This window comes from Lissotriton vulgaris, chromosome 10 (assembly GCF_964263255.1).
Source record: "Lissotriton vulgaris chromosome 10, aLisVul1.2, whole genome shotgun sequence".
Lineage (NCBI taxonomy): Eukaryota > Metazoa > Chordata > Amphibia > Caudata > Salamandridae > Lissotriton > Lissotriton vulgaris.
The window spans coordinates 758,740,523-758,766,075 of NC_141698.1; the positions used below are offsets into that span (position 1 = coordinate 758,740,523).

At 43.0% G+C, this 25,553-nt stretch overlaps 1 protein-coding gene across 2 annotated transcripts in view; it reads left to right on the forward strand.

The window, feature by feature from the left end:
* Nucleotides 1–25,553, forward strand: part of ARHGAP21 (Rho GTPase activating protein 21) — a 430,157-nt gene that overhangs the window by 337,054 nt on the left and 67,550 nt on the right. For both annotated transcript variants that reach the window (XM_086941663.1, XM_086941662.1), the window contains 4 exons: nt 1,230–1,388; nt 13,631–13,739; nt 13,828–13,864; nt 17,073–17,198. In XM_086941663.1, the coding sequence (XP_086797789.1) occupies nt 1,230–1,388; nt 13,631–13,739; nt 13,828–13,864; nt 17,073–17,198 (431 nt within the window). The remainder of the gene's footprint in view (nt 1–1,229; nt 1,389–13,630; nt 13,740–13,827; nt 13,865–17,072; nt 17,199–25,553) is intronic.

Genomic DNA, 25,553 nt, shown 5'->3' on the forward strand with positions numbered 1-25,553 from the left:
TTGGGATTTATGTGTTAGACAACAATTACAAGTGTTTTTACACTTAACCCTGGAGTACATTTCTGACATTTATGGGATTCGAAAAAAGTGCCAGGGGGCAGTACTGGAAATGTACTGCAGTCCTAGTTTTTCCGAAGCACTTTTTATTTAGTAAACTTTAAAATATGTTCTACTAAGCAGAAAATAATCCTTTCCAAGTATAGTCGAAATTTGCAATTGCACATGTAACTTTTTCTTTATTGCTTTCTTCCAAAAAGAATCTTCTAAATCTTAATGAAATTTGGGTGGTTTTCATTTCCAGTTACACCCCAGAAGTTCAGTTACCCTAACTATATTTCAGAATAATTTTGCAAAGGTTCCCATGAAAATATTTATGTACACCCACAAATGTACGAGCTTGTGGGTGTTCTGGCTTTTGTCCATTAACTCTTCCGGGCCCCTCACCCCCACCCCTCATTCACACTGCGACTTACAGCGATCGAAATCCAGCAAGTTGACCGATTTTCCACTATTATAAGTGCACTTTCTGTTTCTACAATTCCAGTTATTCAGATTCTGTGAATCATGATGTGGAATTTAGAGAAGTAAATTTTTTTCCCACAAGTTCTGTTGCATTTGCATATGGTTTGTGCATCAGGCCAAGTAGTGGCTCATAAAACCCCTTTTAAAATGTGTGTGTCATTTTCAAAACATTGTTTTTGTAGCTGAAATCTAAAGAAATATAAGCACTTTAAAAAGATTTCTACCAGTCTGTCTTTTTCCAAAAAGCTCTGAGCTTCCCAAGATTCCAGCAAAGTGAAATATGCCACGCTACAACGCATGCGATAGATCGCATACCATTACAACGCTAGTTGTTACAACAACTTGATGTAAGGGAAGCTACATGTTGGAATAGTATAATTTACTATTCCAAATCCAGTCTGTGCAACAGTAGGGAACGTGTTGAGTTTTTAAATCCAACACCTTCTGCCCCCTACAGCAAGTCATTGTATCAACTTGCATTGTAATGGTTTGTGATGTAACAACTCAGTCATTGTAACGACAGCGTTGTTATGGCATGGCTGTATCACATGCGATGTAAATGATTTTTCCGAGCAAAGTGACTACTAAAATGTCTTTCCAATGAAATAACTACAATTACAGTGATCAATCTGACATGTTACTACGTTTCCACTGTTATTTAATATGTTCCACATGTAGACACTTTAAAATAATATACTTTCTTCTAGATGAGCCAACCAGCCCCAGTATTGATCATGAAATTGCAAACATTCCTGCTTCAGCTGTGATTTGTGCATCTGTTCTTCAACCACCTACTATAACAACAGTCCCTCCTAGTCCTACGTCTCCAGTTCCTTTGATCCGACGTCAGCTATCACATGACCATGGTAGGGTAACAACCACTTTATGCTCATGCTAAAATGAAGGTATTTTTTTATTGTATGTATGTTATTATTTTGCTTGCATTTATGAGAGATGGAAGTAAACCAGGTACATTTTTAATATGGAGAAAAGTGGAATTTTCGCCTCAAGAATCAATTCAAGGATCAACACTTATAAACCTGCTTTTCTGTAGTTGAATAATGAAAGACAAAGGTAACTGGCTGCATTCTAGTGTCTCCTTTATCACGTACAGGCAAAAGGTTTGAAACTGGTTGACCCTCAAAGTTGTTAATATTTCTTGATAGGGCAGGGCTTTAGGGAGTTCCACATTACAAAGGTAAGGATTTATTTTGTGACTTTTGTGTGCATCGAGCCCAGTTGCTCCCTCCCAGTCCCCCTTTCTCCACACTCAGTCATAGGATATCATTCCTGGTACAGGAAGGGGGTGTTAGAGTACTTTTTAATCAGACATGATGGAACTTTTAGGTTCAAGGATACACAGGGTGATAATTCATTCAAAATATACAGAAGGGACATTGTGAATTACTTGATGGTTAGGCCTGCACTGTGAACTATGGTCAAGGTCTGTCAAGTACCTCGATCTCCTGAGAAGCAGAATGGATGACATTTTCCTAATGCCCTCCTATCGGTGCTTACTGACCTAGATTTCTCAACGGCTGCACCGACCAGGGGGAAAAGGGAATGGGATAAAGAAGAGACAGCTCCGACATCTGCTGATCTGCTCTCTATTCCCAATGGAATCCTGGCTAATCTTCCTTTCAACGGAAAACAATATGGATTCCAGGATGGAGATGACTTAATGCCAGATACAAACATTTTGCATACATTTACTATACTCTAGTACTATGCTTAGTTATGATCTAAACCTCCTCTACCAGCATTTGCAGGAGCTACTGCTTCTCTTCTACAAATATTGCACAGTTTTGATAGTTATCTGATTATTGTAGAACATGGGAAACAGTCCCAACAACAACTTCCAGATTATTGTTCCATCAAGGGCAATTCAAAGTTGTTCTCAGCAAATCACCAAATTGCACTTGCTTGATTGTCAAAGGAAGAGCGTGCAAAAAGGAACTGGGGAAGGAAAGAAAGGGAAGAAAGAATAGGGAGGAACCCTCAAGGGAGGCAGAGAATAGGCTCCAGATAAGCAAGTGTAGCTAGCTCTCTTACTGCAGTCTTGATTGAGTTAATTATTTTCCTGCGACTATTCAATATGTGAGGATATGAGCTTACTTGGTTGCTAAGTTTAAGAGATGAATACAGGATGCTGAAGAACTTAACTCGAGCCTTCAAAGTCAAGAGACAACACCGACCTCATTCAGCAACTCCGGACGACGTTCTGACAAATTCCGCTGATTCGCTGCGACCGCTGAATTGTCTGAGCAGCAGAGGGAATTTCACACGGAACTCTTCGGTTACTTTGGATGAGGAGAATTCGAAGTCCCAACACAGAGGAGAAGAAACTCTCCTCCTAGAATAATTACTGCCACATTGAATGGAGAAATTTTCTCCCAAAACTATTTGGCAGTTCCAACAAACCCGCTACCTCACTCAGAGCTTCTTGGAGGAGAAGCAGCAAAGAAACGTGCTTTCTCCGATACCTCCTAAATTGAAGTGCACAGATGATTGCGCGAATACGTCTCTCAAGGCAACAACACTCGCAAGAGTCTTCAACATTAACTAATGACAGAATACTTGAGAAAATACGGCAGCCATCTTAGAACATGCAATTGCTCCCCAATTAGAGGTCTTCCCATAGATCAATTATAGAGGGTTTCACTATAACCTTGCTCTTCCTCTTTAGTCTGATACTATTACTACCCTGACAAAGAGAAATAGCATTAATGTGATTCCTGACAGGGCCACTGGAATTACGCGATACTGCGGGCGCAGCTTTTTTCACATAATTACATATTTGCAGCATTTGCCACATAATCCACTATCTAATACATAATCTGCAGATTTTGCATAAAAAATAGTTTTGAGCTCAAGGTGTTCAAAAGCTAATATAAACACAGCAACACATGTTGCTGCCCAGTGGAATGTCCTTTGCAAAGGCTGACTGCTCACTTTTCTGTTGCTTATTACTGTATTTGAGTGTTAAATTGGTACTAATGAGATGTAACCAATGCTCGGACAGTGTTCACAAGTGTAGAGATGTCAAAATAATGAATTAGTACTGGCACAAAATGTGCCTCATTACACCGCATAATTTGCCTTTTTTTCCACTAGCGAAGTCTTCTGAATGACTTTAAAATTTCAGACTAGAGCTTGCAGCAGCTCATGAGATGAAGGTTTGCACCGAGTACATCATGGGTTTACAAAGCATGGTTTAGAATGTGTGTGTATGTTGATTAAACTCACTTTAACGTGGGTACTGGTCTCCATTGAATTATTGACCTGCAGTTTGAAATCGCCCCTATAGTCCAGTAAAACTACGGGGAAAAAAACCTCAAACCTGAGCAAAATTGCAGCAGAAATGCTTAATTAGTTTTCTATTTTGAAATAAGTACTGTTTGACATATGCAAAATTCAACAAATTCGGATTACGGTAAAGCCCAAAGATCACATTTTAAAATGGCGGGCATGCCATATGGATTGTTTATCTTTTGTCCGGGAAAATTGATGTTTCAATGAAAATAAAAATGTACGTCTGTACAATAAAAAAAAGATTTTAAAAGTGACTTTATATACAATATATTTCAGAATAGCAAGAATACATGTAATAAGTTATTTAAGAAAACATAAACAACCAGTTGCATTATATAACCCAAAATGCAAGAACATGATAATCCCCCCCCCCCCCAAAAAAAATCAACCCTCTTTATCACTGCTGTTGTCTTCATATTAGCTTGTAACAGTTATCGCTGCCACCGACTTGGCACTATTCACAAGCAGTAGAGCGGGGCATCACATTCTTTTTGCAAGCACATCTGATGGGTGCACAATGTGTTGTGCAGGTACAACGTATCTTTTTCAATAACCCGTCCGAAGCTAGAGGCAAGTCACTTATGGTGGGCCAAAATGAATTATCTTTTTTATACAAACCACATTCTTTCAGATTGAGATTCTCTTTGGTTTGATTGCCACGCTCTAATTTGATAGTAGGTGCGAAAGCTGTGGTACTTTGTGGCAGATTCTGTAGGCGGCAATCTTTCTGGTATAACAAATGATTTGGCAGCTACTACTCCTTCTAGCAACATTTGTTGACAAAGTGTGTTAATGGAATTCAAATTCCTTCACACGAACAGGGCCTTCCCCGCGTTTTCAATGTCAGCGGAATCATCTTAACAGAACATTTTTGCAAATACTCAGAGCTCCTTTTCTTTTAGTATGTGACCAAATGCTTTTCCCTTGCCAACAGAAAAAATTCTGGAAGCTGTTGTAACCTGTATAAGCATGTCGAAATAGCAGGTACTTGCAAATGTCAATCCAGAGCAAGGCCTGAATACCGAGAATATCATGCACAGGATTTATAGATGATCCTCGTTTTATGTTGCTACGATAATACAATTTGAAACCATAGTTCTTGGCATGATGCAATAGAAGAATTAGCATAACTGTATCTTCCCTATAATGGTAGTGAATGAATGTTCGGGTGACAAAATCGCACCACTATCAATATCGACATCAGCGTTTCCAAATGCATGTTGCACAATACCCCTATGTTTCCTTAACTTCTTGGCTATGAGTAAAATGAGTAGCTGTTTGTATGTCATTGTAAATGTGTCAGCTGTGCTCATCTGTGAATTTTGCCGCCTTCTGTGTGGCATGTATTTGATGGATGGAGAATCATCCTAACCACTGAACACAATGATAGTTTTGCCATAGTGTGAAAGTAGTGTAGGTGTTCGCAATATCCTTGCATGTATCATGTTTGTGCCACGGAATTCATTGCAGTAGTGAACCGCCATCTATGACGTACTGATCAGTACATTGTATTTCAGCAACCTCAGTGCATAACTCGTCAGACTTCTTTAATATTGTATGTGCTATTTGAGACTTCTCAGCCTTTCTTAACATACTGCGAGATTCAAATATTGCAGGAGGGAATGCACAAAGCTCGCAATGCATGATATCTACAAAATTCAAGTCACTTATATTGCTCTTGGGCGGATAGTATGCATAATGCTTTGCCCTATTTCACCCACTGTAGTTAAGAGATCTTTCCCTACAAATAACTTGGAACACAGCAATCTCAAACTACTGGGAAGGTATTCCAAAACACTTTCATCGCTGATGTCACTTCGAGCTGCGGATATAAGTCTTTTCTTGCAGAGTGAGATGACTTGACATCACTTTAGATTAGTTTGGCTGCAGCTTCTGTTATATAGATACTCTGCAGTTCAATCCTTTGACTTAGAATGATAAATTCAAAGAATGGTAGCTGTTTCCCAAAGAGTTACCACATCAGCTTTTCCACCTTCCTCCAATACAAGAATACCATCTCCATAATATTCTACAGGCTTCCTAGTTCGTGTGCCTACAATTGTATGCTTGGCTGTCACTTCCTTATAGATATTATTCAATTTTGGAAATTAAGTCTGCAATGCACATTTGTTCTTCTTCATTCGAGTCTAGGTTACTACACGTCTTCAGAAAGGCTTCACATTGTTCTTCATTACTTGGTTACCCTACTTCAACTTCTTCGATTGCTGTTCAAATATTTCAATATTCTTTGGGGATGCTTCTTCCGCTTCAAATGTTTACACTGCCAGATTGATGTTAAACACAATCTGCAGCATGAAGATCTGAAAGAAAATATTCTGTACGGCCTCTTACAACAAACAACCATTGATCACCCCAACTTTCACAGCACCTTCTTATAGTTTCAGAGAATTCTAATGTCTGTACATTAAAATGTTCTGTTCTCAGCGTGTGCTTCCACAAAAAGTTCACAATGCGTTCTGCAAAAATAGTCACTCGCACTGCAGAATACTCCAGAAGCTATTTGAGCACTTCTCTTTGCAATAGATGCTGTACTTGCCTCTCGTTTCTTAACTTCAATATCTTTCTTATCAGTAAACATCTTTCAATATGAAACATGTAGCAATAGTGAAAAACGAAATTGGCAGTAATTCACTATCAAGACTTGCCACACACATCAGGGCTTGTCCTACCTTTCACATATGCAAAAGAAACAATTAAGGGACAGAATGCTGGACAATGCAAACATTCACGCCCAATCACAAGGATCTGGATTTAATCCATCATTCTTTTGCTCACCACACCATCCCAGTTTGGACCTAGTTATATGCAAATTAGTCTTGACCATGCTCCTTATGACATGAGTCCCGTACTCTCCATGCCACTGGCGTCAAGCTATTCTGGCTGATAAGGGGTGAAACCCCGAAACCGGTCCTAGGATGCTTGTTTTCAGTCCAGGGAGGACCTGGCCTGGCAGTTCGGGCTGGACTGTTTTCATTGGGCACAGGGTCAACTCTGGTTGGCATATGGTGGGTCCAAACTGGAATAGCATGGGGAGCAAAAAAAAACGATGGATTTAGGCCCTGTCCATGAATTGTTCTTTCTACCTTTCACATACAATGCACCCTGCCATTTAGGGGTAACTTGGGCCAACCGTAGGGGCGACTGACATGTAAGAAAAGGAAATCTTAGGGCTTGGCAAGTGGGTGCACTTGCCAAGTCGACATGGCATTATCAGACTGCACACAGGCTCTGCAATCGCAGGCCGAAGTTACATTTTGCAGGCTGCTTCTGTGGGTGGCACAATCAGTGCTGCAGCGCACTAGCAACGTTTGATTTACAGGCCCTGGGCACACACACTGCACTGTACTAGGGTCAGACTAATACATCAAATATGCCAATAATGGAATCACTAATCCATAACAATAATTTACAAAGGGAGCTCTTGCACTTTGGCTCTGAACAGCAGTGTCAAAGTGCCCAAAACATCTAGACCAGCAAAACTAAGAGCAACACACAGCAAAAACACAGTAGGGAAAGGCAAAAAATGCAGGGGAAAACCCACGCCAATGGTGCCAGGTCTAACAGAAAATGTTTGTCAAGTACCACTAAGTCAGTAGTCAAAACTAGTGTTTTGAATGATAATCTTGGAATTTAAAACACCATCTAATTGCAGTTAAAAAACTGTCATATATTGCATTGAATGTTCTTGTGCTGTGTTTTATATTGGTTAACCAACTCAAGAAGTCACACATTCGCTGTAAAGTGTTAAATGCCCGACTTGTTGAACATTATGTACACATCACACGAATCAACTGTGATGAAACGGTTTGTTCTTGAAGTGGTGAAAAGCACCAAGCGCAAACATGATGTGGATCGCTCGTTCACGATCAAAGGAATGGATCTGGTTGGCTGACATTGTGAACAGTGGTTTTAATCAACATGTAGAATGGCAGAATTTGGCAACACTGTAATTTTATATTCTTATATGCGTGCTGTGTTCTGTTCATAATTCCATTACATATTTTACGAGGATAAGTATTCTGATTGCTCCTTTTTAACTGGGTAACTGTGTGTTATTGATTACTCACTGATTGTCTCCTGGTACCTTTATTTGGTAGTTTAACCTATTGTGACATTCTCTAGTGATGGATTCATGTTATAATACCTCTAAGATGGCTGCTGCATGGCTGAGAAATACGTTGCTGTATACAGCCCACATAAAAGATCTACTGTGAATGGTGGTATTTTGATGTGAATGTCTCTCATTAATATTTTGAAAAACTCCTAAGGCTACGTAGTCTATCTAGGCCTTTATTTTCTTTTTTCACTCCTAGCTTGTGATCCTATTATAAGATGTCCGCTGAGCTCGGGATCAGTTTCGTTTTGACTGTGTCGTGATCATGTGACTGGGTTTGTACTTTTAATTAGACCATGGCCCTCTTGGAGTTTCTATGCTTTATGAGATCAGCGATGCAAGTGTGTAAGCTTGTGACTTAAGGCAGATTGTAGGTTATATTTGTATGTAATGCCTTGGACTAGTTCTATATGAACTTTTCTCGTATTTTAAAGATTAAAGTTTCTGGTGTGTGTCAACCATGCGTGGGTAAGATACCCTTGTGTTTTTACCTTCCAGTGTGACTCTTGGGTATCATGAGATGGGGCCTTGTCCTTAATTGGAATATTTTTCATTTATAGCTGACACTTTGTGCTTGGATAGGGCGTCTGTGGAGCCCTTTATTTAGAGGTGGACCTAATTTGGCAGCAAGTTACTTAGTGGTGCGATGTTCAAATACATATTTAGCCTGTGCTAGACATTGCATGTTGTCACACGTCGTTTGTTGTGAAAGGTTTTTAATTAGTCACACTCACGTTTTTTCATGTTTGAAATGTTTTACACCAGTGGTTGGGTATTGCACTGCACTTCATTATAGGTGTAAAATTTGATATTGTTTTTTTACTCTGGTGATGGATTGTGGGCAAGCGATAAACACCTTGACGTAGTTATAGTGTGTTTTACTGAATTCTTTCTATGTTGGTATTTTTTTGTTGCAGTACTAATAGGCTTTATTCCTTCGCAACATTGGGTCATGACTCCTGAGGGTGGGTTCGCGGATCTGAGACGCATATGAGGCCGAAATGTCGAAAGTTTGTCTTCTAACAACATTAAAACAAACCGGATGGTGGCTGGAGGCCTTTATTCATAATTGAAGTAGATCTTATGGGCTTGTGTCTGGTACCTATATAGTTGAGGATCTTTGCTCCCCTTCAGATGCTGAAATGCTAATGAACGTACAGATGAGGATCATGAATGGGCGGTGGGTGTCAGTGTGGCTCTTTTGCGTATGCTCTTTTACGCCCTGCGGAATCAAAAATGTTTTTGAGGTTTTAATGATGTACTATTGATGGAATTGTCATTAAAAAAAAGAATATTTGTGTTCACATTCTTACGTCATTGTTTCTTATACATGAATGTTGTGCTGATGTTATTGGATAATTTGTTTGACCAATATTAAGAATATGAATACGTTGAAATAAATCCAGGGGGACGCTAGAGGTTGCACAGCAAGATGGCTGCGCTTTAGTTCAGTTCAGCCGACCGCTCTAAAATCTTTACAATATCCAGCATTAAGATATGACCGATTTACACATCTGGTGAGGAGCGGAGCTGGTGACACCCCAGGGAAGATTTGAAATGGTCTGAGGATCGTGTGGCACAAGTGGCAGCAAGTAACTCTGAGGTGAGGGAGGCTGTCACAAAAGCAGCATGGCGGACGGAGCCTGCTGCTGAAGGCGGCGCTCGCCTTCGCTGATTGTTGGATTTGCGGTACTGCCGGATAAGGAGGCGTGATCCTGGTGCCCGAAGGGCCTAGCTGCTGGGTGAAGTTTAGGCTACGGTCGAGTCAACAACTTTTGAGGATGTAAATGTAAATGTAAATGTATTTGTAAAGCGCTCTGTTACCCCGGAAACCAGTGTATCCTGGCGCTGTACTCATACCGCTAGGGAACCCATCCTGGCTTTTCCCTGTGAAATGTCCACTCCTGGGCATCCCCAGGGAGCAACCAGGCATCCCCAGCGCTGTTGGGGGCCGTTGTGGAGACTAAGCAAGCTATCGCCCAGAGTTGCAGCGTGGGACTCCTGTTCAGAGTAGGCACCGAGGCGGGAAATCAGGTCCGAGGAATTATGAGCCCAAGAACCGCCGAGATCAGCCAAGGCGGGAATTGAACCCTGGTCCCGGGCCAGACCTCTGCACCAGGGACTGCCGCTCTAACCAGTGAGCCACACTTCTCCATGGTAGAGCCACCGCAGCCTGAGTCATGATGGGCCGCGAAACGACCACTGGTACAGGGCTGCGCTAGGCAGTGTGGCGAACGCTTGCCAGAAAGCCTGACCTGCGGTGAGTGGGGCTTGAGAGGCTGGGACCCCTCTGATTTTCCTCGGCAGTCACAGAGAGTATCGGAATAGTGGCAATTGCAGAAAGGGGATCCAGAGGCTAGGATTGCCTGTACTGAAGTATCAATTGGAGGCCGAGGCCTCCTGCCTCAGCTGGACTGGGTTTGCACCCTGCGCAGCGGCCGCATTCTCCCCTCGCTGATCTCCTGAAGTGGTACCTGAGGCAGTAAGTCCTTTATTCCCTGGTTTTCTGAACCATGAGGGGACCAGGGGGGAGAGAGGGCTAGAATAGTGACGTGAGGAGGTGAGCTTTTACATGCTACCTGTTCAGATAAACAGCAGACTACTGAGGCTGGAGTGAGTTGGCCTGCTGTGGGCCGAAGCGCGGGCTGAAAAGTTGTACTGTTCCCTGCTGGACGCCCACAGTGTGATGGATGGAGGCGAGGCTGTGGGTCATACAGAAGCGCGAAGTATCCAATTGGATTGGGAGTATGAAATAAGAACAGCCTGGTGTGGGGGTGCCACGAGTATCTACATGCTGCGCAGACTGGTGCGAGGCACTTGAACCGTCGCATAGTAGAAGTAGCGTGTGTTGGCAAGATAGGAGGTGAGTGACCACAGAACACCAGAGCGCTGAGTAAAATGGGCACACCTGATAAGACGTAGACCCGCCTCACATTTGATATGCACAAGACAGGAAGGTTGCATCAAAAAACAGACCTCTGACTCTGAGGCGGAGACATCGTCAGTCACTGCCCCAACACTAGAATCAACTCTGGTGGAGATGCAACATAGTTTGCAGTCCATAGATGGGAAAATCAATGCGCTCACCATTCACATGGATAATATGGTGGCTTAATTCGATAAACAGGGCGCCAGGGTGGGTGAGGTGGAACAGTGGGGCTCCAATGCGGAGGGCAACCTACAAAATGTCGCGGACAAGACCGTGAACATGGAAAAAGTCCTTGTGGTCATCCAGGCAAAAAATGAGGACCAGGAAGTGAGGTCCAGGGGGAACAACCTGAGGAATATTGGGCTGCCGGAATCCACCAAGGTTGGGATGCTCAGAGAAATTTTTGGCGCTGATAATCTGTCCCCTATGGTGATAGTTGAGAGAGCCCCCCGTTCGCTGGCGGCGTGCCCTGTTTCTGGTGTCTCGTCGCAAGGTTGTTGAATTATAAGGATCGTGACACAATCCTCTGTTTGGCTTGTGACCAAGGCTCCATCACATATCGGGGGAATACGCTGGCGTTCTTTCCAGACTTCACTGCTGCAGTTCAGGTGGCTAGGGGGGAGTTCATACCCGCTAAAAAGTTACTGCAGGCAGAGGATGTACCATACTCTAAGCTTTACACCGCACGCCTGAGGATTCGCTCGGAAGGGGCAGCTAAGATCTTTAATACCCTAAATTCTGCTATGGATCATGTGAAACTTTTGAAAAAAACGTTGAAGAGAATCCGTAACAAACCTGGAAGAGGATGAACAATAAAGCGCCACTTGTGTCTGTAAGCTGTAAGTTCAGAGCTGGGGACTAATTGCTGTTTATTTTATGTATGGTCAGTGGTGACAGACGAGAGGCACTCATGGACACATTAAGATAGCCGTGGAGCAGATACCTCATGGAAGGGCACTTGTCCTGATCTCCTGATAGATAGGTTTCTGTGGGTTCTTTGTGGCTCTAAGTTGGATGTGTCTTTGGAATTGTAAACGTTATGCGACAGTCAATGTCACTACTATGGATGAGTTCGGTCACCTCGCTACACAGATGGGTGATTGATCTGTACTCTTGTGCCCCCCAATGGGTGTACCCCGTCTACTTGTTTGGGTTAGTTGGTGTTTGGGGTGGGGAGCTGTGTTAGATCGGGATATCTTTAGCAAGTTGGGGGTGCTGAAGTGGGCGGGAGCCGGGGGAAGAAGGGATGGCATTTGGCAAGAATGGTTTGATACACATGCAGTGTACTCTTTCATGGTTAACCTTGGCGATGGTAGCTCGAGTAATGTAATCTTGCAAGTGTATTGTGATACACAGATATGGGTGGTACTATAAAATGAGTCACCTGGAATGTGAGAGGGTTAAACAACCCCATGAAAATCCGTAATGTACTAGCCTTTCTTGATAGACTGGATGTGCAGGTCGCATATCTGCAATAGACGCATCTTACCAAACCAAACGGAAGGGAATGTAGGGGCTAGATGGACTGGGTTGCATGTGGCAGCATTGTTCTCCTCTTATTCTAGAGGGGTCATGATCTTGATAAAGAAAGGCATTCCGCTCACATTAACGAAGTCTGAAATAGATGATCCGGGTAGAGTGCTGTTGGTGCTTGTCAAATTAGGTGAAACCTGGTTCTGTCGTGAACACGTATGGACCAAACATTGATGACCCTGCCTGATGTTTAAAGGCGCATTTCCTCCTTTACTCCCTCTGTGGTTATTTGGGGCGGAGATCAAAACATAAGCCTAGACTCTTGCCTTGAGCGGAAAAAAAATATATACTCCAGGACCCTATTTGATTTTTAGTTTACAGTACGCAGTTCCTTGGGGGTATACTGGGTTGCCCTATTGTACTAGATACCCTACGTCACACCAGTCAACACCACCACACTGTCACAGTTACATTTCTTGCTTGTCTTAAGTGGAAATGCTTTTGCATCAGGTTTAAGTGCCATTTACAAATTGGTCATTTACAAATTGGTCTACTGCCAGGTCCAATTCCAGCAGAACCAAAACGTAATAAATCTTTGAGGTTGTTTCAGGACATTAATTCATAATTGTTTTGGACAATGTGTACCTACATGATTAATATAAATCCAGTGCACACAAAGATGAAAACATCTATCAGCAGTGCATAAGTTAGCAGAGTACGACTGGCCACATAGAGGCACATGTTGTATAGATGGTGTCTGAGCTATATTCCAGGGATGCCCATGTCTACACTCCTGTAGCTGCTCTCTTCCTGTGCGGAGTATGTTGCGCCTTCAATTGATCCTCAAACCGGTCCTCGAGAATCCATCAAGAAAACATTTGGCTGTGATCTGCAACTCGGCTGTTTAGATATAGCGGTCAAACACGGCAAGCCTATACACCCACATTTATAGGGTGCCTTTAAAACGGCCTGCTCTTGGCTGAATCAATGCCTGTTCATACCACGTGTTACGTGATGTGATTGCTCTAGTTCTTGAGTTTTAAATCATTTCAGCTGTTCACATGCTGTTCTGCTATGTAAAACATGAATGTGCTTCAGCCCCATCATAGCAAGGTTGTTCATTGGTAGCAGTGTAGAGCACGACCGGTTTCTTCTTTATAAGCTACTATTCTGCTCTCCTCCCTGTATCACAGTATTGGATCCATTTAGTATTTTCTTTTGTCATCAAAACTTCTAAAATAATGCATTTTATTATTCAGTTACAGACTCCGTCAGACCTACTTTCCTCAAGGTGCAACCAAACGGTAAAACTGAGCGATCCAAATCCTGTGATGAAGGACTAGATAATTACAAAGAAGAAGGAAAATCGTAAGTTCCTAACAAAGTTTTAATTTTTCATCTAGAATATTGAGTATTTCCTTCATTGTAACAACATATTATTTTTTTCAACATGCAGATCTTTTCAGCACATATCTAGCCTAAAGGGCATCAAGGTGAGTGGTTTCTTATTCAACTTTTAATAGTATTGGTCCGCTATTTTGCTTACCACTGGCATGTCTCTCATTGTGATCAAAGATGCTGATGAGTTGTAATGAGAAAATCCTCCCTATGTGGAGGGGGTGGTAGGTTCTCTATTGGATGACTCTCCGCCACTGGAGAATTTTGTAGTAGCTTTTGCCTGCATCACACGATCGTTACAGTTTAGGTAACCCTGCAAGAGGTTTCACCCTGGGCAGATAATGTTTTCAAACAATAATTTGCCGGTACACAAGTTAGAGGACTTTGCATTACCACACAACTACTAACTGGTGTCCTATTGGTATGTTCATCAGAAACTTAGTAAAAATGTAACCTAAATCATGAGTGCACTTGGATGGCTAAGAAAGGTAAATTGGTTCTTATGAAGATATTACATAAGTTATATGGAAAATCCCCAGTAAAGTTATTGCAAACTTTTCCTACAAAACTTGAATTTTCAGCCACAGGAAGAACCGTACTGTCTTTTACCTTCCCAAGTGCATCTGCGGTCTCCAGCCCTCTCAAGTCTAGCTGCTTCCTAGTCACTTTAAAATGACTTCCCCCAGGGGCGAATCAAGGTGCTGGCTGCTTCACCTCCAGGAGGCTGGATTTTATCCACAAACCCTTTTGGAAATGGGAGCAAGCTTCCAAATCGTTCAGGATTACAAATCTTCAGGTTACAGAGCTGCTTCCTCTAAACAGACTTATTATAATTTTACAGCATATTTGACCCAAGGAAAATCTTCTGTCCCTTAAATCAAGTATTCTCTGTAATTCTGGTGATCCAGTGAGGTTTGGCAGATGAGAAGGAGCGGACCTTCATGATGGGTGCATAATCAGTGAGAACGAAGGTGGAAAGGGTCAACATCATATGCTATGGTCATACCTGCTCAGATGTTGCTTCATAACTGTATTGATCATAATATAATCTAGATAACTCCCAACTATTTGATCCTTGGTTCTACATTGTGTTGAAATCTGTTTGGAATTGTCACACTACGGGTCACCAACTGCCGTCGAGGCAAGCCATTGCTGTATTCAAGCTGTTGTCTTAACATTATTAGATAACTTGGGCATTGGCCCATTAACTTTATACACAAAACCATTAAAGATTTAGAAGTGTATTAAAAATATGGCATAAATACATGCATAATAAAACATATTTAAATTTTATTGGGCACAATCCATAATTCTTCTTGCAAAACACCCTTTAAAGAAATCTTCAAAAAGGTATTTTGGATGTGAGCAGCAGAGGCCATCAATAGAACTATGTATATCATGCAATTTACGTTGGCAAAATGCAACAGTGAAAGTTTTGAAAGCCTTATGGTATTAATTCATTATACTCCACAACTATTACATTATTGAGAGCTGCTCAGATACTAGCCGCTAAACAAGAAGCAGCAATAGGTGCCCCTCTGCTCAGCAGTAATACGAACTGTCCTGACTATTGTAAGCTTTGTACAATAACTGTCCACATCCTGTTATCTGTTTAAGCGTGATATAAGTAGAGATCCATTATTTTATAACATTGTCGTGCTGTCTAGCACTGCTTTATGCTTCAGATTATTTTCTCCTGCTTGCACGTGGGCCTGTAAGCCTGGTTTCCGGGAAGTAGCAAGTTTGGGCTTTATATGTGAAGTTCTGCTTATCTGTGTCCTGATTATTCATATGAAGGCCCACTCTGTTCTCTGAGAGAATAGTGAACTGCTTTTATTTGAAGCCAGATAATAAAGGGCTCTTTTGATGTAGCACCTTTGGGGCTGTGGGAGTAGGCACAAGTCCATTCATCTGTTGACTTGGAAGAGGAAATACCTATCCCCACACACTGCTACTTGATGGTCAAGGCCGGATCATGTTCGATCACAAGCAACTCCCTACAACTTCCCCTCCTCACTGTGTACTTGCTTGACTTGGGCTTATAATATAGGAGTACCTTGTTGCAGGAAAAGGAGAAGGGAACCTTGGTGGCTCTGGAACCTATTGCTAAGGGGCCACAGATGCAAAAAATAATGGTGGAACAGTGGCAATAGCAACATTCACAGTTGCTTTTTTATTCAACTATTATTATTACATTTTGTGACCTTGGAGTCTCGTTGCTTTTTTCTTAACCAATAGAAACTAGGTGGACCAAAAGAGAACTGCATTGTGAATTTGCATACAAATTGTAAAAAACTTAAGCAGAGAGATTTGCCTCATGCACATGCTATAGGCTTATCACTTTTGTGCTCTGTTTCTGGTCACACTAAAATGAATACCTAAAGCTTACGTTTTCCTGAACCAAAATCAGATATTAAAAGCATGATTTCTTTCAAATTGACTCGCTCTATTATGTGTACCAATCCTATATATAACAAACATTGACAAAACCAGTTGGTTTGCCCCTCACACTCCAGTGCCGACAAAAGCAATGCAGAAATGCAGCCTTCATTTTAAAAGGTTGTTTGTGTATACAGTGCTTAGATGAAATACTTTTTTTTTCTTTTTTTAAATAGATGTATTAGATTTTTGCAAATATGAGATAGCTGCTACAATTATCGATGCTGACAGAGTTGCTGCAAGATGTGGCGCATACAAAGGCCATATATCAGTCAACAATGGCAGCACGGTTGTGGACGTTTTGTAAATGTCATTAATAAACACTGTTGTATTAAACAAAACATCAGAACAAAATAAACATGCTTATGAGACTGCATGGAAGAAGTGAAACGTCAGAGGTCATGCTTTAGGAAAGGGTAGGAAGATAGCCTGAGGATTCGCCCGCCAGGTGTATAGAACAAATAATCATGTGTAGTCATGTCACCGAGAGGGATGGGGAGGAGAATGTAGAGGGGACATGAGTACGAAACCAGTGGCTGAAGGAGGCTGAACCAAAGCCCCTTAGAGTACACAAACAGCGCATAATGTTTGCCTTGAATTGCACAAAACCCATTACATGTAAAACCTAAAATAAGTTATGCTAGCATTTTCTAAAGTCTCAAATAACCTCTCTACCACTAGTGGCTCAAAGATCCTATCCCTAATTGTTTTGGTTTTTTTGTTTGTTTTTTAACAAGCATGCTTACCGAATGGAGACTTTTCTCTACAATAGTTGATAACATCACATTAGCTACTGATAATTGATTTAGAAGGTAGAAGTAATTGTATTATTCAAATCCTGTTTTTGCTTTGCCTTTTTTCCAGGGTCCAGATGATGATCATTTATCTGAAGATTCGGAATCACGAAAAGACTCCTCGTCTGAGGTTTTTAGTGACTCAACAAAAGAAGGCTGGCTATATTTTCGACAGCTTGTTACAGAGAAGGGAAAGGTTATATGATTTAAATACTTTTTTGTAAATCTAGCGATTTCCTCTTTATGAATTTTTATTGTGAAGGTTGTTTAACCTTGTCCTCCACCTGAGTGTGACTTAGATGAGGTTTCATTTAGAGTTAATGGAAGCAGATACCTAAACTGTTTTCCTATTGAGGAGATGCTAGGTATGGCCTGTATTCCTTGCTTTAGAATACTCCCCAAAGTGGATCCTGGAACTTCTCTTCAACAATGCTCCTGTGCACTACTTGTCCGTGCAGTACAGGTCCATGTTGGTTTCTTAACACCCCAGACGTGAAGGAGTGCAGGAGTATATAAGTGCCACCCTTGTGCACCGACAGTTCCTTTCTTTCTGCACCTTCTCACCCGGATCCGGAGTTCCCCTCCCAGCCTTCTAATTTTACTGATGACTCCAGAATGATGTCCCACCTAAGACAACAGGTTTCACACCATTCCGCGACTGCAGAAAACCGATGTCGGTCTAGTATTTGTATAAGATGTCTCTGGTGTCCAGGCTCGGGCCATGACTCAAAGTTGTTGATAAATGTACTCTTGTGACCCTGAAGGCGATTGGGACTGGGAGGTGAAGTTGTAGGTTGCCAAACACCAGTAGTCGATGCAGTCTTTGCCTAAGTCCTATTGATGATCCGAGTCCCAGGCACAGACTTAGTCCCATTCCCAAGGCTGTTCCCACAAGTGATCAACGTTGATTTAGTCTTACCGGAGGTCTTTGAGCACAAAGTCCAAATGCAAACATCAAAAGTGACCCCATCCTGCCACTCTCATCTTAAAGAGAAGGACCGACAACGTCCTAATGTCAGTCGTACTCCTTTGAGGTCTACGGTCATGAAGCTAATTACTCAACTGATCCCAGTGCGCCCAGAGTTTCCTGGCGACACTGCATCAGGTTGAAGCCTTCAAGGAGGCCATCCTGCATATTGGTGCGCTTCTGGCTCACTCTGGCATGCATTTGGGCCCCAAGAAACCTCAGGAGTCCCAGTCGGGCTACTGCCAGCAGATCCATCTTTGGAGCCCTGTCAATCCTTGGGACATTTTATGGCACCCGTACCGATGCCAGTACAGACTTTCACTCTGGCTTTACTGACTGTGCCAGAGGAGGATTTAGACAGGTACAGACTCGACTTTGGCTCCATTTTTTATGGCACCCGTACCGATGCCAGTACAGACTTTCACTCTGGCTTTACTGACTGTGCCAGAGGAGGATTTAGTCAGGTACAGACTCGACTTTGGCTCCGTTTTGACTGATGTTGTGCTACAAAATCACAAAAGTCCAACTGGTCATCATGCACTTTGATTTTAACCCTGTGCCTCTGCTGCATCGTACACGTCAGCAGTGTTTCCATTGTTGTTGTAGCTCAAACCTTATGCAAGAACAATGGACACCAGTATTCGATTCACTTTCTCAAAGTTTGGCTATGGGTCATCATTCAACACGTGCCCCAATATTCTGTTTTTTTAGAGTTGAAACATGACGTTCTTGCCTATCGGTATGTCCTTGTCTTTACATGTTTTTCACTCGGTTTCTGGCACAAGGATACAATTTTGTTTGTATTTGGTGTCGTTTTCTCCCTTGCTCTGCAGATCTTTGGATACATTGTTTTACACTTTTTACACTTCTTGGTAAGCATTGGAGCTTAGGTTTGATTAGCATACCAAAACATTTGGCTTTCGCTACATACTTATTCGAGCTTTCATTTTTATAGAAATGTATGGTCGGGCGCATTAGCGAAGTACTTCATGGCATGAGGTTTGATGAGAGTGGTTTATGCACTTACGCTTTATAGTGGTTTAACATTAACCTAACTTTAAGATGCAAAGCTATTGGGATAATGTCAGGTTTTGTCTATCTGATCACGGACGAATTGTCGAGCACACCACCCTCTTTTTTCCTCTATAGTTTACAATACCTTTTATTGGCAATGGGTTTGTGCCTTTCAAGCTTGTTTTACCACGCATTGAGTATTGTGTTTGCAAATTCTATTTTTGCAGATTTTGTGACTTTCGATACACACAAATATTGACTGTGACTTTTATTTTACTTTTTATCCCTGTAGTTCCAGATGGAGGCAGCTACCAGTTGCGCATCAAGTGTTTAACATTGATGTAACTTTGTCAAAGTACCCCTGGAGATGGGTTCTATAACCCAAAATGCATTGGGTCATTTTCTTTAGACCTTAAACTGGGTTATTGTTTGGTTTATAGCTTGAGCTTTATCAAGTTGTAATATTGATCTGGACATCTACATTGCATTTGCAGTTTGATACTAATTTATGTTTGTTTTGTTACAAGTTAATAATGAAATAGAAACAGATTTTCACTTATTTTTGCTCAAAAAATCTTTATTGGGTGTATGAAATGAAAAACTGATAACTCAGTAGCCTTAGGGACACTGCTGTGCGCTGCGTAGGCTTGGATTTTTCATGGTCCTCACATTTGCAGGACAATGGACACCCCAGGAAGTGGATACCGATGTTGGTTATAAGGATGACTTTCTCCCCCTCAGAACAATGATGTTTCCTAGATGGATTTGCAAGATTCCAATGGACTGGATACCTCTCCTCGGGTAGGGCTTTACTCACCACTTGAGCCACCAACGGAAGAAAGTGTCACCTTTGCAGTGCCGATCCAGAGGGTAGCCGAGGCACTGGATTTACATCTACCTTTATTTTAGACCAAATTGTACGTCCTGACAAATTTGACAGCCAGGACCAGTTACGCTTGTGCCCTTGCTCTCTTTTAACCCCTTCGCCGCGGGCTAATTCCCCCGCGGTGCGGGGGCGAGGGGGGCCGCGCACGGCGCCGCTGTGCTGATGACGAGCCCAGGCTCGTCATGCAGCACGGTGCTCGTGTGCTCATGACGAGCCTGGGCTCATCATGAACCCGCCCGCGCAATGGAACGCTCAGCACAGTGGGGAAATTAGCCCCGCGTGTGAGCGTTCCACGGCTCATGACGAGCCCAGGCTCGTCATGAGCACACGAGCACCGTGCTGCATGACGAGCCTGGGCTCGTCATCAGCACTGAAGGGGTTAACAAGGGCCTTTCAGGTACATTGATAGACACTTGGTCAAAACCCTGTTGCTGCCCTACTGTAAATAGGCAGGTAGCCAGGTGTCTCTAACTGGTTCCTGGTAAACCTGATTTACCAAACATCCTACTCTAGAGAGCCTTGTTCTACATGTTTCAACCAGCTAAGTGAAACCCAACCACTCTTCTGGATAGAGAATCCAAGAGGTTTGGGACTTTTGGTAAGTATATATTTTTCTCCACCAGACTAGCGTTTCAGTCAGTATATGCAAGATCTTGCCGGCAGTCCCAGCAGATTTTTGGGCCTTTTTGACCCTGATAATTCATGATGAACAGCATTCAACTAAATATGTTATCTGGATGCTAGAGATTGCCTGGAATGGGCAGTCAGTACTAGTGTTGTACGTTTTCGCCATATGTGGATGCGCGCCACAGGAATCTCCGATGTATAGGCCTTCCTCATGGAATGCCCTTTGATGGGTCACAGCTTTTCAGTTTAAAGGCAGACTCTACGAGGAGCACTTTAGGGAAAGTAGAGCTACAGCATGTTCCTTGGGTCTGTTGACCCCTGTCAAGCAGTTTCCACACCACTACCAAAAGTTTAGAGGCTATTCCAGAGGGCTGAATTCTAGCAGAGACAGTCTCCCCACCCACTACATCACTCACTCCAATCCTTTCAACACCGTGGATGCAGGTCTGACAATCGGTGCACGGTGAAGAAGGGAACTGGGCATCTCAAGCCTCTTCTCCTGCTACAGCAGCTTCAAAACCATTTTAGTAACGCATCCCCATCTAATGAGGGGCAGGGGCCATCATTTCCTCTTAGGGTGGCAACCCATCACATCCAACAAATTGGTCCTTAAAATCAGCCAACATAACTATGCCCTTCCTTTTCTTATTACCTTGCCCAATATCAGAGGGATATTCAGATGAGCATCTGCACTTTTGTTTCAAGAGGTTTGAGTGTTAATCTCCAAGGGTGCTATCTAGATGGCAATGGACTCTGAAAAAGAAAAGTGTTGTGTCTCTTTCTCCTTCCTTGTTCCGAAGAAGATCAGGGGTTTCTGGCATATTTTGGACGTTCAGCTTCTGAATGCCTTCCCGTGGAAGGACAAATTCAAAATGTTCATGCTGCCCCAGGCCCTGTCTGCCTGTTGTACTTGAGCTGCAGAAGGCATAGTTTCATATACTAACCCTGCAGCCCCACAGTTGGTATCTGCAGTACTATATAGGCCAGGAGCATTATTTAGTTTGCTGTGCTCCTCTTCAGTCTCTCCAGCACCACATTTGTGTTTATGAAAGTTATGGTGATGGTTGCTGCGCACCTCTGGAAGTCGGGGAACCCGGTCTTCCTCTATCCCAATGACTTCCAGACGTGCTTGTTGCAGTCCGATGTAGGTACCTTCGGACTACAAAGCTTTTGATATTATATGGGTTCACAATCAGTGAGTCAAATCACACTTCAACCCTTTGCAGAGACTTCTATTCATTGGATGTCTCCTGAACACAGTGCATTTCTTGGCCTTTCCTCCACTGCAATGACTCCAGGGTATTCAGGCTATGATTCTTAGGTTTAAACCTCTGTCCTGAATCACGGTGAGAGCAACTCTGAGGCTGCTTGGCCCCTTAGTCCTCTGCACCCTCCTTGTCAGCTATGCCAGTTGACACATGTGGGCTCTGCAATGGAATCTCCAGTTCCATTGGATCCAGCATCAAGAAAATCTGACACATATCATCCAGACTGTAGAAGAGATAGCTCATGATCTACAGTAGGGGCTGCTTGAAAGCAGGTGGTCCAGCGGCAAGCCCATCTCCCTCTCCCGCCCAGGACAGATTGCGGTGATGGACTAGCCCTTGTTGGGTTGGGGAGGTCATCTGGAGAGGTGACTATCAGAAGACTATGGTCTCTGGCATAATCTATCTCTAAATCGGTCTGGAGTTACGGCCCATCACTCTGACTCAAAAAGCTTTTTTTGCCATCTATCAAGGGAAGGCTGGTGCAGGTTCCCAAAGACCACACCACTGCCATGTGATACCGCAACAAGCAAAGCAGCCCGAGGTTCTGTGCCAGGAGGTTCTGCCCTTCTGGGGTAGGTTGGATCACCAGGGCAATTCCCTGATTGCAAACCACCAAGTAGGGTCCCTGAATACTAGAACGGATGCGCTGAGCTGAGCCGGCGATGCCTGGTAGATCAGTAGAGACGTCTACATCTCAAAGTGGCACAGGGCATCTTCCAACAGTGGGGAGAACCCTAGCTATATCTTTTCACTACAGTCTACAATGTGCAATGTTAAAACGTTTGCGCTTTGGTGTTTCTGCAAAAACACTTGTTAGGGGATGCATTCTGAATTCAGTAAAACAATGGACTTCTGTACATCTTCCTGCCTCTGCTGTCCATCGTTGTGAAACAGATCAAGAACTACCGGGCCCAAGTTATCCTACTGGCTCTGGATTGGCCCTGGAATGTAGTTGCAGGATCTGCTGGGCATGAGCATCTGTCCTCCAAAAAGCCTACCAGTTTGCAAGGATCTTAGGTTACAGCAACAGGCCAGGGTCCTCTACCCCAATCTGCGCAATCCACACCAACAAGTGTGGATATTGAGTTGCCGCAAATTACTGCATTTGATCTGCTTCCTGAAGTTGTATATTGAATCCGTTCCTCCAGGCACCCTACCATGAAATCCATTTGTCAGACCTGTAGCCTTTGTATGTTTTCCGGACAAACAGTCCTCCTTTAACCCCTTCTGTGCTGATGACAAGCCTAGGCTCGTCATGCAGCACGGTGCTCGTGTGCTGGTGACGAGCCTAGGCTCGTCATGAGCCGTGGAACGCTCACACGCGGGGCTAATTTCCCCGCTGTGCTGAGCGTTCCATTGCGCGGGCGTGGTCATGACGAACCCAGGCTCGTCACCAGCACACTAGCACCGTGCTGCATGACGAGCCTGGGCTCGTCATGAGCACAGCGGCGCCGTGCGCGGCCCCCCTCCCCCCCGCGCTGTGGGGAAATTAGCCCCGCAGCGAAGGGGTTAAATCCTCTGTTGTGATGAATTTTAACACACTTTCCCTCCCGGACCATTTGTGATGCCACAGTAGGACCTTAATGCTGCCTTGGAGTTTCCCTTGCGTACACCTTTTTAGTCTATACAGAGCTGCTCGCTACATCTCCTAACTTTGCTGACTGTCTTCATTATCGGAATTACATCAGCCTGGCACATGAGTGAATTCTAGACACTTGCAGTGCAACAGCCATAGACCACCTTTTTCCCCAGACAAGTTGGTGCAGAGCACTTACTTGGCATTCTTGTCAAAAGTTGTGACTCTCTTTCACGTTGGGCACTCCATCACTCTGCCAAAGTTCTGTGCTTCCAGTCACCTGTTGAAAGAGGAGCTACTCCATTGTCTGGACCCCAAAAGGGCTTTAAGATTTTGCATTGATCATACAATTTGATATCATGTGGATTATCAGCTTTCTATTGGGTTCTCCGGAGCGGAGAATCAAAAGGCTGTTCAGAAGAGGACCCTTCTGAGGTGGATAGTCCTCTGCATCAAGATCTGTTGTGTGCTGGCCAAGAAGCAACCCCCCCCGCCTCCCCCCCCCCCCCCCCCCCCCCCACAAGCTTTTAGAGTGCATTCGACCAGGGATATGGCTGCTACCACAGAATTTGCTGAGGTTCGACCTGGCAGATGTCTGTGACAGGCACGATGTGGCCATTATTGCATACATTTTTGAAGCACTACTGCCTTGACATACAGGTTGGGGACGGGCACCTTCCCTACGCGGTCCTGTAGGACGTTTGGGTCTGAGTGTACTCTCCAGACTATTCAGCTGAGGAGGTACTCCTTTGGTATCTATTCTAGGATGGATAATCTGCTGTTAGAAGTACCCATTAGAAGATTAAGATAGTTCTTGTTGTTAATGCTCTTTCTGTTGAATATTCTAACTGCAGATTCCTCACTATCCTCCATCCGAAAAAGTGAATAAGAAAATTATTTGGCAAACTGGTACCAGCATTTGTTCACGCCCTGCATCTGAAAGGCATTTGAAGAGAAAAAAAACTGACGTCAGAACAAAGAGATGGAGCTTATATGCGGCTCTGCTCAATCACTTCGTTGATGGTATGGAGCCGCGTGCGGCCACCGAGCTGCTCACAGTAGCACTGCTGAAGCAGAGTTTGCAGATCCAGCCTTCTGCTTAAGGGGTATTATGAGATGACAAATCTGTGTTGAGAAAGTGTGCACCAGAAAGAGCTATACCAAAGGCAAGTAACTTGTTCTACTTGCCCGTTTGTTGTACAAATTATAATTTAATGATGACTATCATTAAATTATAAAAGTCACGTTTCTGGTAAAAGCAAGCAAGCAAACATAAGAAAATGACATTGAAGTGTAAATGCAGTAGGCAACTACACAGAGCTATGGGGTTTAGCCCACTGTTAAAAACGCTACAGTTTGTGTGGTGAGAGAATGTTACACTAACTTCATTTTGTAGAACTTTAAAAAAGGGTTTTGAAGCAATTTCCCAAACAAATTGTTATCTTTCAACTGTAAAGTGGGCTTAAGCGTTATTTAGTTCAAAAGGAAATATTTAAACTTGATATGGTAATACATGCTCTAATTTCTTTTTCGTTTTGGGGGAGATGGGTGAGGAGGCATCATTTTGCCTATTTATGTATTGGTGTTTTTATAGTGCAAGTTTAGCTAGAGGGCAACGGAACAACTTTTGCTTCCAAACTAAGAGGAAGAGAGCAATTTTTTTTGCTTGCTTTAATGCCCCTAGCAACCTTGCTATGCCACCAAGCATTGCAGCGTTAAGTTTTAAAGTGCAACGTAAAATTATCACAAGTTAGAAAGTCACTGGACCGAATCACAAAATAAGCTACAAATTTCCTCTTGATATGGCTTACATTCCAGTTTTTGGGGGAACTGACATAGGTTCAAGAGTAATGATCTATGTAATCGAGGGGAGTGGTTCCCAGGAGTACTTATGGAAAACATTTCAAAATCTTCTGTAACATAAATGTGAAGGCATTTTCCTCATGAATGCTTGTGCATTAAAAAATGCCTTGCCTGATCTCTTTCCATTACCACTTTGAAAAGTGATCCACTCGTGCTTCTAACAGAACATTTCCTAATATTTCAGCAGCTAGAATGTGTGCATAGCAAAACACACCATTTTGAAATGCATGACGATACTGAAACAAAATCACAGGATGTGTTTTGAAGTTGTCTTGAACTCACATAGAGGTTTAATATTTACCTGATGCATCTAATTATATTGATGGGTGATAATGGGTCTTTGCTTGTAT